The 16182-nt window shown below is 39.0% G+C and overlaps 2 protein-coding genes across 2 annotated transcripts in view; both read left to right on the plus strand.

Moving 5' to 3' along the window:
- Positions 1-16182, plus strand: part of LOC149217674 (zinc finger CCCH domain-containing protein 28-like) — a 258614-nt gene that overhangs the window by 154870 nt on the left and 87562 nt on the right. Inside the window, exons 5-9 of the mRNA XM_089391401.1 lie at positions 2586-2684; positions 4502-4591; positions 4758-4853; positions 5273-5335; positions 5501-5627. Of these exons, the coding sequence (XP_089247527.1) occupies positions 2586-2684; positions 4502-4591; positions 4758-4853; positions 5273-5335; positions 5501-5627 (475 nt within the window). The remainder of the gene's footprint in view (positions 1-2585; positions 2685-4501; positions 4592-4757; positions 4854-5272; positions 5336-5500; positions 5628-16182) is intronic.
- The window catches only part of LOC149217675 (uncharacterized), a 46479-nt gene continuing 36239 nt past the window's right edge, over positions 5943-16182 (plus strand). Inside the window, exon 1 of the mRNA XM_089393132.1 lies at positions 5943-6035. Within this exon, the coding sequence (XP_089249258.1) occupies positions 5943-6035 (93 nt within the window). The remainder of the gene's footprint in view (positions 6036-16182) is intronic.

Consider the following 16182-nt stretch of genomic DNA (forward strand, 5'->3'; position numbering starts at 1 on the left):
GTTATTGATGGAGTACAATCCTATTGGAGCATCACACATAGATTTTGGAGTTTCAAAATCTGAAATATATGGGATCAAGTTATTTCTGATGGAATCAACAATGTTCCTCATGGAAGTGATCTCATTCTTCTTGAATCTTGCCTTTCCATCATTGTCTTGAGGTTCAGTCACATTGCCCTTGACGTAATCCACGACATCATTTTATGCAAGATCAATCCTTTTCTTTCAAGCCCTGAAGTTAGAGGCACCTTCCAGCTTGTTCTGTCTTAGTATATGAACCCATGGTCATAGATAGGTCAAATAAGATTGCAGAAGTAGATCTCTTAAGAGTGATCTCAATGCCCTTTCCTTAACCAAAGCTCTGATACCATGTAGACTTTTATAGTGCAATTAAGACAACACAAATTTCTTGCTAGATAATTACTTCCAATGATACAATTACTTCTTTAACACATTCAGATCATTAAGCATTTACACATCAGAAAACTTCAACCACAAATCCAGTAGGGAAGTAGAGATCAGAATAAAATAAAGATGCACAAGAGACCCAAAATTTACCTGGGAAAACTCCAAACCAGGGGAAAAACCCAGCAACCCTTTCTTATGAGAAATTGACCAATTCAAATCAATATGTACATCTGAAATCCAGTCAACATATAATCCCATTGACCATGATAAAATCCAAGTCAAACCAAGTCAAAAGAGAGAAAGTCAAAATCTGCTCACAAGTCAAATGTGGACAAAGAGGCCGAATTTCGGCCCTGCTACTCCTGGTAAACTGTGGTTAAAGGGGGCCGAAATTCAGTCCTGGTGCTCAGGAATTTTGGTCAAACTGCAGACTTTGACCTACGGTCAAATTTTGGTCAACGCCCAGTTCCGTGCTCCAGAATTCAGTCAATAGATAGTCAAAGATTCCAGGAATATTTGGCCTTCTTTCTCAGTCAAAGATTTGGTCAAACACTAGTAGAAAAGTCAGAGTCAACGCTGGTCAAACAGAGAAAATACTTGGTCAAACACGCTGGTGAACTTCTCCTTCGCACAGGTGAACAGAATGCTTCTTGAAAAGGTCTGAATTGAATGTGTGATGGATGCCAAAAGAGGTGGATGAGTCTCTCAATATATATGTGGTTGACCAAGTGGAATAAACTCAAGGGTCACACCTGTTCATGTGGTGGGGTCGACCTGTCCATCATGGAGCCTACATGAACCATATATAAAAAATAATTTTCTTCTGATTTGTTGACTTCAAATACCGACCGCAGCTACATATTTTCAACAATTTGGTATAGTTCACAGGTGTTCACATTGATTCCAGTTTGAGACAAATCATCACATTTTGAGATTGGAGATGCTTTGTTAGGTTTATCACCTGTAGCCTACATAACATCAAGTCGAAGGAACACCTCATCTTCTATTGCTTTGTGTACTATTAGATCAAAGGGAGGTTCATTGTCTTTTAAGAGACTTTGGAGAATCCCACTCTACTTTCTTTTATCTAGACCAAAGGCATCTATCTCTTTTCTTGAAAGACAATTATGGTCATTCATTGACATTAATGAAATTATCTTAGCTTATCAGTTCTATCCACCCCTTGTCTCTTATTTGGTTTCCTCTAGATTCCATTTGTATTATCACTTGATATCTACTTGTGCTTTTTAGTAATCATACATTACCATCGATTCCAAATCAGGCCACTGCCTCTACTCATTTTCACTCATATCTTTTTCTAAATCGTGAGAAAGGAGTTTGACACATAGAAAGTATTGTTATTAGTCTCCCTGTAATATATGTTTTTGTATATATTGTCTCGAATATTAGTGCCACTTGCCCTCTACACCCTCTTGAATGTCTGATGACAAAAGTTTTGTTGCTGTCAGATCTTGCAAGATGACATGTCCACCTTGCTGCCATTCTACTCCAATCACCCCTCTTCTTTGATTGCAATTTCTCCCCCTCTTCTTTGATTGCAATTTCTCTTTGTATCATCCTATGGACCCTTTATCTGTCGTTTGGTTCATCTAGATTCCATTTGTAGTTGCACTTGAGATCGGCTTGTGCTATTTAGTAATCTTCCATTGACGTTACTTCTAAATTAGATCCATTGCATCAACCCATCGTCACTTAAATGTAGCATGTTCCATCCGATCAAATGAATTTAGTACATAGCAAGGAATGTGGCGATTCTTCATTTTGTTCTTGAGGCTGTGGAAGCATCATGTGGGATTAGGGTAATGTAATTCCTATAGCTGAATATATTGGAAAAAATGAAGTCTATTTTTGATGGCGTTTAATCATTGAACAATTAATTGATTCGAATGTGATGAGGAATTTCAAATTCGTTAAAAGCATGGATGTTTTTAGCTTTTGACATGACAGCATCTAATGTGCAGTTACATGGGCTGAATATTTCTTTTAGCTTACCATCAACACAATATGTAGGCAAATCATATACAACCAAAAATGTTTTGTTTTGGCACTATAAAAATTTCTTTTCCAAGTCTGACTAAAACGTTTGTTGGACTGATTGCTGCTACTTTTTGTTTTGATGTAATATCAAGTTGACTGTTGCTTTTGTTGTCTCTCAGATCTGCAGGGATTTTGTACATGGTCGTTGCACAAGAGAAGCAGATGAATGTCGCTATGCTCATCATTCTCCAACTGCTGGTGAAGGAGACTATGTAATTGTGGGTTTTGAATTCCCACATTTTATTTCATTACCAGGAATGTTTGAGTTATATACTGCATCTAGCTGCAATGCTAGTTTTCCTGTTTTAATTCTTCCCTTATTGATTGCACCAAGTAGAGCCCTTGGGTGACAACTGAAGATGTGAAATGTTCATTACTTGTTAAAGTACCATTTATTTCCCTTGTTATGGCCAACATTTCAGTTACAACTTCTCATGATAAAGGCTTGACATTTCTAGATCTGTGTCAAGTCTTCTATTTCAAAAGCCCATATGAAAAAGAATTAAGTGCACATGGCCCCAATTGCTGTTGTCTGCACTGGCACACAGACACAAGTGTTAGCACAAATACTAGCATGGGGTCCATGTGAAACCTTCATGGGGGCTTTTATTAGCTACCACTACCTGTTGTCACTGACTAGGCAAGCCACATGGGGTCCATGGCCCATATGAAAAGAAAATCAAGTCGAAAGTGTGAGAACAAACACTAGCATGTCACTTGTCACGACTTAAACCTTGGTGGGGGTTATATTAGCTACCACAACCTGTTTTCACCGACCACAACCTGTTTTCACCGACTAGGCAAGCCACATAGTGCTGATGGCCCATATGAAAAAAAATTAAGTGCACATGGCCCCAATTGCTGTTGTCTGCAGTTGCACGCATACACAAGTGTGAGCACAAACACTAGCATGTCATTTGGCATGAATTAAACCTTGGTGGGGGCTTATAGTAGCTACTGCTGCCTGTTTTCACTGACTAGGCAAGCCGCATAGGGCCCATGGCCATTATAAAACCAAAATTAAGTCAGTGGGTATACTTAAACAGTGTTTCGAGTCTTTTACATTTTATGAAAGCCATGCATCAATAATACCTAAATCGTGCTTAAGATATGTCTTAAATTGACCATTAAAAGTTTGGTAGGGTTATAGAAGCACCCTTTTACTGATGAACTTGACCTCTTAAATGGCATTTTCATCTAACAAGAATTTGAATGTCTCTTATACGCAGTGAATAATTAGAAAGAGATTGTTTAGCTCTGGCCTTGTCAAAAAGATCCCAGGTTTCCAATTGTTAATAGCACAATTACCAAGTTGATTACTTATAAAGAGCCATCAATTATCCAAAGGCCTTTAGACTTGAGAGCAGAGATTTCTGCCTCATTGTTAGAGGAAATATGTAGACCAATTAAAAATCCCTGCAAGAGTTTCCCATTGTAATTACTAATTACTACTTGTTCCTCTACATCTTGCTTGACCTAGGTTTCCTTCGAAGTCCCATTTAACTCCAAAATCATACATCCTGCAGGGACAGAGGGACTGGTGAGGACCTTTGTTTGATAGTCCCTTATTGTCTGCTTTTTAACCTTAAATTTGCACATATTTCAAGACAACACGAGTAATCACCAATATTTCCACACAATGTTGCTTAGAAGTATATTTTGTGCATTTTATGCAATTTGGAATTTCTGAAGTGTACTGAAAGATACGCCCGAGATTTTGTAATATGTAATTTTATTTTGATGTCGTCCTACCTGTTGAAAACATATTTAAGTATGTAGATGCTGTAGAAACTGGACTAACTAAAGGAAATACCTAATAGGCTTCTGTGGTAATTTGGGGGTGGAAGCTCCCAAGGTCCTGTAGAAATTTGCTAAGTGATGGAAAGGCATCTCAAGCTGCTAATACCATGTTGTGGGATCCTTTGACTGGAGATTAGTTGGTAGCATTAGGAGTATTTAGAGGATGAGAACAAATTATGTCACTAATTTATTTGGTACCATGGACTCCCATTGAATTATCTATGCATTTTTGAAGGTCTGTAGTGATCACTTACGTGGGAAGTGTGAGCGCAATTTCTGTAGATACTTCCATGCCCCAGAGCATTTAAGATCTCGTATTAGAGATGTAAGTACTCTTCCTCCTTCTCTATTGATTCAAATTTCTTGCCTTTATATTATTAAGTATAATGAGATGTCTGCTTTGTCATGGTATTCTAGTTAGAAATGTTTTAGAATATATTCTAACTTTGAAGGGTGTTATTGGTCTATTTATGCTTGCTTGTACTGTTCAGGGAGCTGTTGATCCTGCTGCTACATTACACTCCGCGCATAATAATCGAGGCATGGATGCCTCTCATGCATTTCCATCAAGCTTTTATGACCAGCAGGTTTTCTTTTCTGTTATACATATGAAGGCCTTAAATGAATTGCATTAACTTTGGTTATAGGGTTTGTTCTCAAATTGGTGCATTTTTAACAACGGATTAGTAGGCTTTTGGGTACTATGTGCTAAATTAAAAGGCTCAAGGAAAGAATTCAAAACAATCAGAGAAAGTCATTATAGTCTGCAGAACTAATTTAGTGGACACTTTCTATGACGTCAGAACATTGATCTGAAAGGAAGCATTCTGGACAGTAGGTTGACATTGAATGCTAAAAACTGAATCTATTTTGTTCCTTGAGCTAACTCCAAAATAGAAAGAAGGAATTCCAACCCATAATTGAAGTATGCACAATAGTTGGAGGTCTTGGAGGCACCGTTTGCTTTCTTAATGCTGCTAATGAAATATGCTCTATGCTTTTGTAGGTTCTGAAGCGAATGAGGACTGGAGACTATGCTGGTGATCCACATTCATGGGGACTTGCTCAAGTGAGAAATTTGTTATGGCTACGATGCTTGTTGGAATTCTCAAATGTGGATTCTTTTCAGCATGGTTTTCTATAGCTTGCCAAGGTTTTATAAGTAATAATTTGCTTATTTTCATATGAAGATCACACCTATTTGGGTTTTTTATTTGCTTTGTGTTTCTTGCAGCAAAGTGGAACACCAATTTTTCATGCTCCATCAATGGTTGGGCCATCTTTGATAAAACTGCCAATGCCACTTTTGCAGTCTTCAACCTTGGTGCCACCACCACGTCTGCAGTCTTCGGAAGTAAATGGTATATAAGACTTAAAATTTCTCTGAAACCCTAGCTGTAAAACCTTGTAATGATTTCAAGTACAATAACTTCCTAATTTTAATTTTAAACAGAAAAATTCAGATCATAGAATTGATCACACAATGGTTGGAAAATAAATCAGCAGAAACAATAAATTTGCAAGTACACAAACAATTTTTTATTGTCCTTCAAATCAGTTGCTCATTAACTTTTCAAAACTTACAAGAGCTCCACAATTGAGAAAAACTTTCCCACTGAAATGAGAAAACTACTGCCACCAAAATCTGGCTTTGTTGTGTGGCCATACTGTTCTGTATGGCTGAGAGAAACCCTGCTATGCCCTGCCTCTGCGTGGAGCCATCTGTACAGATTTCTGCTGAGATTGTACAGTATCTTCACCCAGAAATCGTAGGGTTGAGTTCGGGTCTTTTTGGAGCTGAATTGTACGGCTAAATTCACCCTGGCTCTCTGCGCCGATAATTCATACAACCCTGTAGCTACAAATGGCTTCCTTTGTGAATTCTGGCTGCTGGGTCAATTTCTTCACTTACTGCTCTGATTCCCCTTATGTCCTTGGCTTGCACATTGAGTAAACTCATTGTCTCTCTGTGCAACTAAGTGACTATAATTTTCTATGAGTCTCTTCCCTCTACCTTTCCCTTCCTTTATAATTTTGAGTTGAAGGCTTCGTCTCCAAATCCCTAGTTTCATATTACAGTGGAGATTAAACCCAATCTCACTTGAGATCAATGGTGGATATTAATCTAAATCACTAGTCTAATAAAATACACTTTATTGTACATTTTCCAACTCAAAATTTAAAAGGCTCTTTCGCTTTAATAAAATGAAGTTCATGTTGAAGAATGTAACTAGGTTCAGTCTTCATAAATTGTACTTGAAGACAAAATGTAATATATTTGTCAAAAGGAAGCAAAAATAATTTTATTATTAAATTGATTTGACTTGTTAAAGCATGGATTTCATGCTTGGGTCAAATGTATAGGCCAAGCCTCCATTGTAGGCTTTAGGTTATTGTCAAAGTCAATTTGTGAAGACTCCTCCATTCATCAAAGTCTCCTTGCTGTTGAAAGAATCCTCTTCAAATCAGCTTCCAACTCATGTTGGCCTATATGAAGACACAACTATTAAAAAACTCATGTCAGCTTATTTATATTTGACAACAAGTATATATATAGGCATAAGGTCTTCGCATTACTCTCAGTGAAAATTCCTACACTCAAGGAACCCCTACTGCAGCAAAACTGAATTTACTTCACCTACTTGATTTTAATATACATTATCAAGTTATATTCTGAATAATAGTGAAGTTAATTACTTCTGCAGCCTACACCAAATTAATTTGATTACATGAAACAAGAAACTGAGCAAGGAACAAGATACATAGGACACCATTATTTTTGGACAAATAGTCCCCGGAAAAACCCAATGCGGGAAAATCGGTGCAACAACTCTGAGGGTTTTCTATTATTAAGCAGTAATTCTGAATACAATGCCGGATGCCCTCCCGGCAATCCAGTGACAAAGAAAATATAATGGTAGAAAACTGAGTGAGTTTACCTCACTTCACCTGACAGATTTTGGCTGATTCGGCAGCGGAACCAGCTGACCCCGACTTTCTCTGCGTTGGCCTTGCGTAGGCCCTGCATTAACCTTCCCGACTGTTCCGATAGTAACCTGACAATTTTCAGCTTTCTGTGTGAGGGCATCGTCTCTTTTGCGCTGGCCCTTTTGGCTTTGCGTCAGGCATGTGTGGGCCCAGATTGGCCCAGCGTCAATCCTTCTAACTATTGCGCTGCCTCCACTAGTGGCTCTCCACCTCTCTGTCCGGTATTCCCGAACTATGCCTGCCCCTCTACTACATAATGATCACCTAGTTCGAATTTCTCAGCTTCTTAGCCCTCGAAATCGAACACCAGATCAATTCGCTCTCTCCGTGTGTGTTTCTAAATGAACCCCAAGCCTCCTTCTTATACTTTTCTCGTTGAGACTTAAACGACCGAGATTAAGTTTCTAATGAACGACTAAGATTAAAACTTGGCTTGATCTGCTTTCTAGAACATTCTCACCCATATTTTGATTAAAACCCATTAATACTTTAATTTTCCTAAGTTTAGACTTAGGAACCCCATTAAAAATATTAATTATTTTAATAAAATACAATCCGGGTGGAATTTCACCAAACAGTTTCTGGGTTCTTTAGAACTCATGTGCCTTAGCTTCTCCACCAATTTTCATGGCTAGAGCACATTCGATGCTACCAAAAACTAACACTCCCTCTTAGCGAGGAATGTGCTCTAGGAACAATGTCCATCTACATGCTGCTTTGTCTCTTAAGCATCTCCTTTTCTCATTGTTGCTGCCACCAACATTGTGCTGCTGCTTCTACTGTACTTCTGCCTATGACACTGCCACTGCGATTGTTGCATCTGTACTACAACTCCCTCTGCATCTGCTGCTAATATTGCCATCACTAGCTCTACACTACGCCATTTTTCAATTGCTGCTGCTTAGCAACTTTAAAGCCTCCAAAGTTTCTGAACTAACTGTGTTCAGCATAATACCATGTGAATGTTGGAATCTGACTACTACTAGTCTCTGACCCTCTGAATCTTCTACACTCCCACTGACTTCTGCACTGTGCCATCTGCACTTTAGCGAACCTTGCTATGTGCTGATCAGTCTCTGGTCTCAGGCTATTGCATCTGTCTCTCCAAACAACCCATTGCATCATCTGACACTATGTCCATCTCGCTGTTGCTGAATCTCGGGCTCTCGTAGCAAGGAATTGATACAAGAGGTGGACTCCTTAAGGATCCTGCCCACATGTAGTTCTCCCGACTACAACTCAATATTGCCCCATTTCCATCCTGGGGATGCGTGGGAACTCATGGCAAACTCATCTTCGTCAATTTTTGCTGGAGCAGCCTTAGGATCATGTTTCTCATCCCTATCCTTTTGCTTCAAAGGACACTGGGATGTAAAGTGGCCCATCTCGCCACATTTGAAACATTTCACCTTCGAAATGTCCTTCTTCTGCTTTTGCTTCTGCTGTCCCTTTGATGTTAGAGTTGCGTTCTCCTCCTCCTCGTTGGTCTTCGTGCCACTCCCACTGCTGCCATTGAGGTTGACCTTAACCAGATCCCTCCTTAATTCTTCCCGCTGAAGGACTGCCCACATCTCCTCCCATGAAGGTAGTCTTTCCCTGCCCAATATACTTTGGACGAAGACTTGCCATTCCTCCGAGACTCCATTTAGGGCCGTCCTTACCATCGCGGTAGACTGAGGAGTAGACCTCACTACAGCAAGTTGGTCTCTAGTGTCCTGAAGACGTTGAAGATAGGAGTTAACCTCTTCTCCCTTCTGCGTCAATATCCATTGCAACTTTTGTTCTAGGTACATCTTCCGCTGTTCGGAAGAGCCTTCATACAGTGAAGACAAAGTTGTTGAAGAAAAGTGTAACTAGGTTTGACATTTGTAAATGTAATTTTGATCTTTGTACTTGTCAAGAAATAGAAATATTATTTTGTAAATTATTTGAATGAGTTTCTTGCTCATTCCATAGGTCTAGGAAAGTCAAAGAGTCAAAGTCGTGTAAAAATCTCTTCTTGAGCATATATGTAAAATGTATACTAGTCAAGAACAACCCTCCAAGACAAGCACAATCCTCCAAGAGAAGCACGAAGAAGTCTACCTGCAAAACAATGAAGAAAACAATTAAGTCGGCCTCAAAATGTATATTGAAGAACAGTCATGTTGGCTTAGTTAAAGTGACATGTTTAGTCATGAATACAAGTCGGCTTACCTACACACAAACCACTATATATACCTTGTTGGGGTCACCACGGAAAATATATATTCGGACACCTTTGAAACTTCGAATGGTTCAAGAATCTCGGTCAACCGTGGGGAGGACAAACACTTAGGATAAGTAACTCAGATTCTTTTGGATGGGTACAGGGATATAATCCGCATTGCAGGAGGACAGTTTCATGGAAAATTTCAGTGAATAGATTACAGTCTCGGCCTAACTGTGATGATAATCTCGGTGCAAGAGTACAATCACTGTTTCAGTATAAATAAGATAATGAAGACCACAGTGCTAATCACTGTCTCGACATATCAGATGGAGAGGATACACTCACTGTCTCGACACAATTGGGATCTCTCAAGTAATATACTCTCAGCATACTAAATGCAGTCAAGACCTTAGCATAATGACAGTCATCATCTCGATCATAATCCTAATGAAGACAAGGTCATAATGAATATTTCAGTGCATGGAATCAAGGTCGTGATGAAGATCTCAATGAAGGAATACTCATGGTACAAAAAGTGGTGCATAAGTGATGGCCTCAATGGTGAAGCAACAATGTTGATGATGATCTCAATAATAAGGAGAGGATTGGTGCCTTGATCTTGGAGTGGCCTAGTAGGTCAAGGGTCATGGTCTTGGTATTCGTCAATTGGAATCTCTATACGAAGAATTATGTGCGGGTTTTCCTCTCCAAGAGGGAGAGGTTTTGGCCCTGGCATATGCTAACATCTTGTGTTCTTGTTTCTTTGTTTTTGGTAGCTATTTGATGAAATAAGAAACACACACTCTAATAACGTCAAAGAGAAGATTGTGCTAATAAGAAAATTAAAAATGCCTCTCAAATAGTTATCATGCCTAGAAGAATCTTATTAATGCTAACTGCCCTAGATTCTTCAAGAAAATCTTCCCACATTTCTCGGGTTGTATCTTTTCCCTGCAAGTGTGAGACCACATGATCTCGAACTCCATCGAGTATGAACCTCTTCGCCTTTCCTTGCTTGGCCTTGTACTTCTTCTTCTGATCATTGTTTGCGGGAACAACCACAACACTCTTGACGTAAGCTTCGAGATCATACTCCTCTAGAACAGCTAAGATTCCGGTCTTCCATATGACATAGTTGGAAGCTCCTTCCAACCTGTCCTAATCTCTGAGCCCATGCGATGCCATCTCACCCAAACTGTCGAATTGACTCCTCTAGTCACTGCACAACATTGGTCTACTGCCCGGCAAGTGAAAAATTTGAACTTTTGGCGAGAAAAGTCCTCTGAGGAGAAAATTCCCCTTCTATGTGTCTTCGCTCTTTTCCGATGGATTTCTGCCCTGGCAAAAACTGCACCCTTCAAGCAGTGCATCACTCCCTCTGCCTCTGCAAGCTCACGAACTGGAAATCGTACCTCTTTGTCGACTCTCTTAGAGAGAGATTTCCTCGGAAATTTTGCTTGCCAACAAGGACTGCGCAATCCCTTCAAGGGGATTCGAATTGTTGCCAAGTGCAGCTTTTGGCCTCTCTGCTCAGCGCTGGATCTGCTCTTCTTGTTCCAAAATCAATGCTCCCATACTATGTGAAAATTCCTACTCCCAAGGAACCCCTACTGCAGCAAAAACTGAATTTACTTCACCTACTTGATTTTAATATACATTATCAAGTTATTTTCTGAATAATATTGAAGTAAAGTACTTTTGCAGCCTACAACAAATTAATTTGATTACATGAAACAAGAAACTGAGCAAGGAACAAGATCATAGGACACCGTTATTTTTGGACAAAATAGTCCCCGAAAAAACCTAATGCGGGAAAACTGATGCAACAACTCTGATGGTTTTCTATTATTAAGCAATAATTCTGAATACAATGCTGGATGCCCTCCCGACAATCTAGTGATAGAGAAAATATAATGGCGGAAAACTGAGTTTACCTCACTTCACCCGACAGATTTCGACTGATTTGGTAGTAGAACTGGCTAACCCCGAATATCTCCGTGTTGGCCCTGCGTAGGCCTTGTGTTAGCCTTACAGGCTCCGTGTCAACTTCTGCGCTGTCTCTTCTACCTTCTCCGTCAACCTTCCCGACTGTTCCCTGGTGGTTTCCGACTTTCTGCATGAGGGAAACCTCACTTCTGCGCTGGCCCTTCTGGCTCTGTGTCAGGCTTGCGTGGGCCCAGATTGGCCCAATGTCAGTCCTTCTAGCTGTTGCGCTGCCTCCACTAGTGGCTCTCTGCCTCTCTGTTTGGTATTCCTGAACTATACCTACCCCTCTGTTGCAGAATGATCACGTAGTTCGAATTTCTCAGCTTCCTAGTCCTAGAAATCGAACTCCAGATCAATTCATTCTCTCCGTGCGGGTTTCTAAATGAACCCCAAGCCTCCTTCTTATACTTTTCTCATTGAGACTTCAACGGCTGAGATTAAGTCTCTAATCAACGAATAAGATTAAAATTTGACTTGATCCGCTTTCTAGAACATTGTCACCCATATTTTGATTAATACCCATTAATACTTTAATTTTCCAAAGTTTAGACTTAGGAACCCCATTAAAAATGTTAATTATTTTAATAAAATATAGTCCGAGTGGAATTTCACCAAACAGTTTCTGGGTTCTTTAGAACTTATGTGCCTTAAGTCTCTCCACCAATTTTCATGGCTAGAGCACATCCGATGCTACCAAAAATTAACACTCTCAACACAGAAAGTTCGGATAAGAATTTCAAAGATAAGTATTTCGATGTTATTACAGTGAAGAAGCTCAGGTTGGTTGCTAGATAAACTTTGCTGCTATCACAGAAAACCAACTTCGGTGCTATCATAGTTTTGTGGCTATCATAGTGAATACATTTCGGTGCCATCTCAGAAAGGAAGTTTCAGTGCTATTGCAGTAAGGAGGTTCGGACCCAAAACTTAGAGAAGGTATTACAGGTATGCGGATTACAGTGAAGAGATGTATTCGCATTACAGTGACCAAATAACTCGCATATATCATAATGAAGAGATTCGGTATTGTCACAATGAGGAAAACTCGTTGATGTCACATCAAAGAAGTTCAGTGCTATCATAGTAAAGAAGTTCGGTGCTTGTGCAAGGAAGAAGTTCAGTGCTTAGTGACAACACAGTGATGAAGTCTTGGTGCAATCATAGTGATAAGGATTCAGTGAAAGCATAGAGATGAAGTTGACTTGATGGATGGAGGTAATCTCGAGTCCAAGATGTAAGGGTCTTGGTCATCTCATCTTGAATCTACTGAAGGAAGAATTTTCACTGGGTTTTCCCCTAGATTGGGGTTTTGCCCTGGCAGTGTGCCTACATTTTGTGTCCTCTTCTATTTATTGATTGGTAATAGTCTTGATGATAATGAAAAAATAAATTGAATGAACAAATAATAATAATAAACCATCACAAGATAATGTCATAATAAGAGAAGCCATTTAACTGCCACGTCTTTGGATATCTCAACAATTTAAAATATAAATGAAAAAAATTGGGCTTAAAGTATGCCCTAAAACTGCTTCAACTTGGCCTAGAGCCCGTCTTTCTCAGATGCAAGGAAACAGGTTAGTGACCCAAGACCCAGAGGCATTTGGCAGGAGTGAAAGCTTGCTTGTTTATAATCCACTAGCGGGTAATTCCAGGTGGCATGGTCTTCCTTGAATAGTAGTGATGAGTTAGACTGTATTAGTAGGTAGCATCTAGTGATCATTGTCCCCACTGTTAGTTTGACAACTGAGTTATGATAGGTTTTCCTGCTTGCTATAAAAAAAATAAAGGCCTCAAATGGCTTTTCACACATTTAACACAAAACATGTGCAGAAGATTTCGTTGAAGCTAAGAACAATAACACTCCCACTTAGCAAAGAAGGAATTCTACACCAATCCAAGTTTCTCTCTAAAGGCCTCAAACTTCCCTCTTACTATGGTTTTGTTCAGGATATTAGCAACTCACTATTCTATGAGAATACATTGGAGCTTCACAACTCCCTTTCGAATCATATCTTGAATGAAGTGGTACTCGATCTCTATGTGCGTGGACCTATCATGGAATATTGGATTCTTAGAAAATTTAATACAAATCTAATTATCATAGTGGATCACTGTAGGATCCAACTTCCAGGTTTTGATCAAACAACCTTAGAAGCAACTTGTGAATCCAATTGGCCTCACATCTTGCTATACTTGCTGCCATATTGTTGATGTTTATAGCTTGGACATGTGCTTTTTCATAGGCTAGGTTTCAAGCATGTAGAAGTTGTCAGATTGCCTATTTAGGTGCTTACTTGAGATGAGTAAGTGTTATTATGATTTCTTTCCTAATTTTAACTTAGGAAAAACACATTAATTAATTGAAAAGTACATTAATTAATTTATTAATTAATGTGGACTATTAAGCCAAGTTTTTAAGGATAAATAATTTAATTATTTAAGTGATTTAGATATGATCTCAAGTGAGGCGTATGATCTAATCCTTGCCATTGATCACTTAGGAGATTAAGGTTAGGGATTTAGCTGAATGAAATTATAAAATAAGCCTAATGGAGAGGTGAAGACACACATTGTGATTAAGGAAGCAATCTTCTCAAGCAGTGAGAGGTCAATAATTGAAGAAAAGGAAATGTGTGCAACAAGGGTTTTTTGAAAGAGAAGTTTGTGAAGGTTGAGTTCTTGGAGAGAGAGGTTGAGACTTGGGAGGTAGAGGCTGTGCAGGGCAAATTATGAGAGGATATCGGGTTTCTAGCCAAGTTCGCATGGAGAAAGGGACCAATATTTCATAATGCGCAAGACGTATAGGTTGTTGAAATATGTAACTAGGTTTGGTCTTCATAATGTCTTATGTACTCTTGATTTTTGTATTTGATGTAAAAGAGAGGGAAAAATTATTATTGTTATTTTTATAGCATGGGTTTCATGCTCTATGTCAAATTGTTTTTAGGTCAAGCACCCATTGTGTGTTTCTAGGGTTTTGTCATAGAGTCAAAAGTCGAAAGAGTCATTGTCATATGTAATAGACCCTATTGGGCATTTTGTATCAAGTCAAAGAATTTATTTAGAGTCAAAAGTGTCAAATGTCTCCCTTCAAGACCAATTCGACCTACAAGAAGACAAGTCGGCCTATAGAGATGAAGTCAGCCTCATTAGGGCTATTCGAGCCTCACAAGAAGTCTATATATAAGATGGTATTCGACCTCATGTGAAGATCATCAATAAGTTCGATCATGTTGACCACTAGAGTGGCTCCTGAAGATTTATCTAAAGACTCCATGCCCAAGGATGTACCAAAGGATGCTTGTACCATCAGTTGTCATCATGCTACCAGAGTTTTTAAACTCTACTTATTCTTCATGATTTTTTGTTGTACCCAGATTCCACACCCTATGGGGACATTGTAAAAGTGATGCTAGTATGAGAAGTTTTGAGTCATGTAATTGGCCTAGGTAACCTGGGACCTTGTCATCAAGTCAGTATGACTCTAGGAGGTTTTTTTTTACTTAATTAATTATCATCTCCCTATGGGGACTTAATAATTAATTGAGTTTTTTCCTCCAAATATACCCCAAAGCCGGAGTATGACTTGATGGTGAGGCTTTGGGTGAGTCCTAGTGTCTAGGATCAATGTTTATTACCGTATGAAATCACACAAAAAAATCGTGGAATTTGGATAGGTCTAGGTGGTCATTTTTTAATTTGTTAGATTTTCCACAGGGCAGAAATTGCAATAGAAATTGTAATTGAAATGTAATAAGTGTTGCCTATAAAAGTTTTCTGGGGTATGAGTAATAAAAATTACACCTCTCACCCTCAACTTTCTACTATGACACACTTTTATGGGTTAATATTGTGTTCTAGACCTTCAAAACCCACTTTTCCTAAGTTTAGTGGAAAAAGTGGGAATAAATTATGCTAGAAATAAATTATTCCATGTGACAGAATGACATGGAAATGACCTGGAAATTATCCCAAGTCAAAGAGTTGAGTCAAGGGACATGTGGAGGATCACTGAGCACCTTACATCATAAATGCACCACTCTGTCATAAAATCAAATTCCTTGGAGTTAATGCAACAACTCCTTATGTGGAAAATCAATTTTTTTGAAAGAGTTAATGCACTAAGGAATATTTGATGGATATTTGGTGGAGGATTTCATGGGAGCTTGTCTCACCTTAACTCCACTTCATCTACCCTTATCACTCCACTTGGGATATTCGAGTTGCTCTTGGAGGGACCACACATTCCCTTGGAGGATCTACGCTAAGCTTCATTGGGATCATCATTTGAGGTGGCATCACATGGTTTGAGTTTGGATTTTGACTGGAGTTATCTACTTGTCTTGGTTCACACTTGGATTTCCTATTGTGCCACATAGAGAATTTGATTTTCCTTGAGGATATCATGGTGCCACATATGGAATTCAATTTGCCTTGTGTCTCTCTCATCTCCACTTGAAACTCGACTTTTTCTTCATTGGGATTTGCTCCAATTTCATTTGTGATGTGCACTCTACATTGGGATTCGCTCCCAACTCTCATATAATAGAGCCTTGGGCTCTCATATGTTAATCTGGAATACGAGCTATTAGGCTTAAGGATACGCTGCTAGATTGTACACTCATTTGCAATATAATACAAAAGACATTGGGGTTACTTGTGAGGTGATATTTTTCTTGTGTATGGTAATTTCTCCATGTTCTCATTCTTATATTTCTATTTGCTTCATTATGCCATTATTTCCATCA

This window comes from Pinus tabuliformis, chromosome 1_1, assembly GCF_031772625.1.
Source record: "Pinus tabuliformis cultivar Carrire ecotype Pingquan chromosome 1_1, CPIR1, whole genome shotgun sequence".
NCBI classification, from domain to species: Eukaryota; Viridiplantae; Streptophyta; class Pinopsida; order Pinales; family Pinaceae; genus Pinus; species Pinus tabuliformis.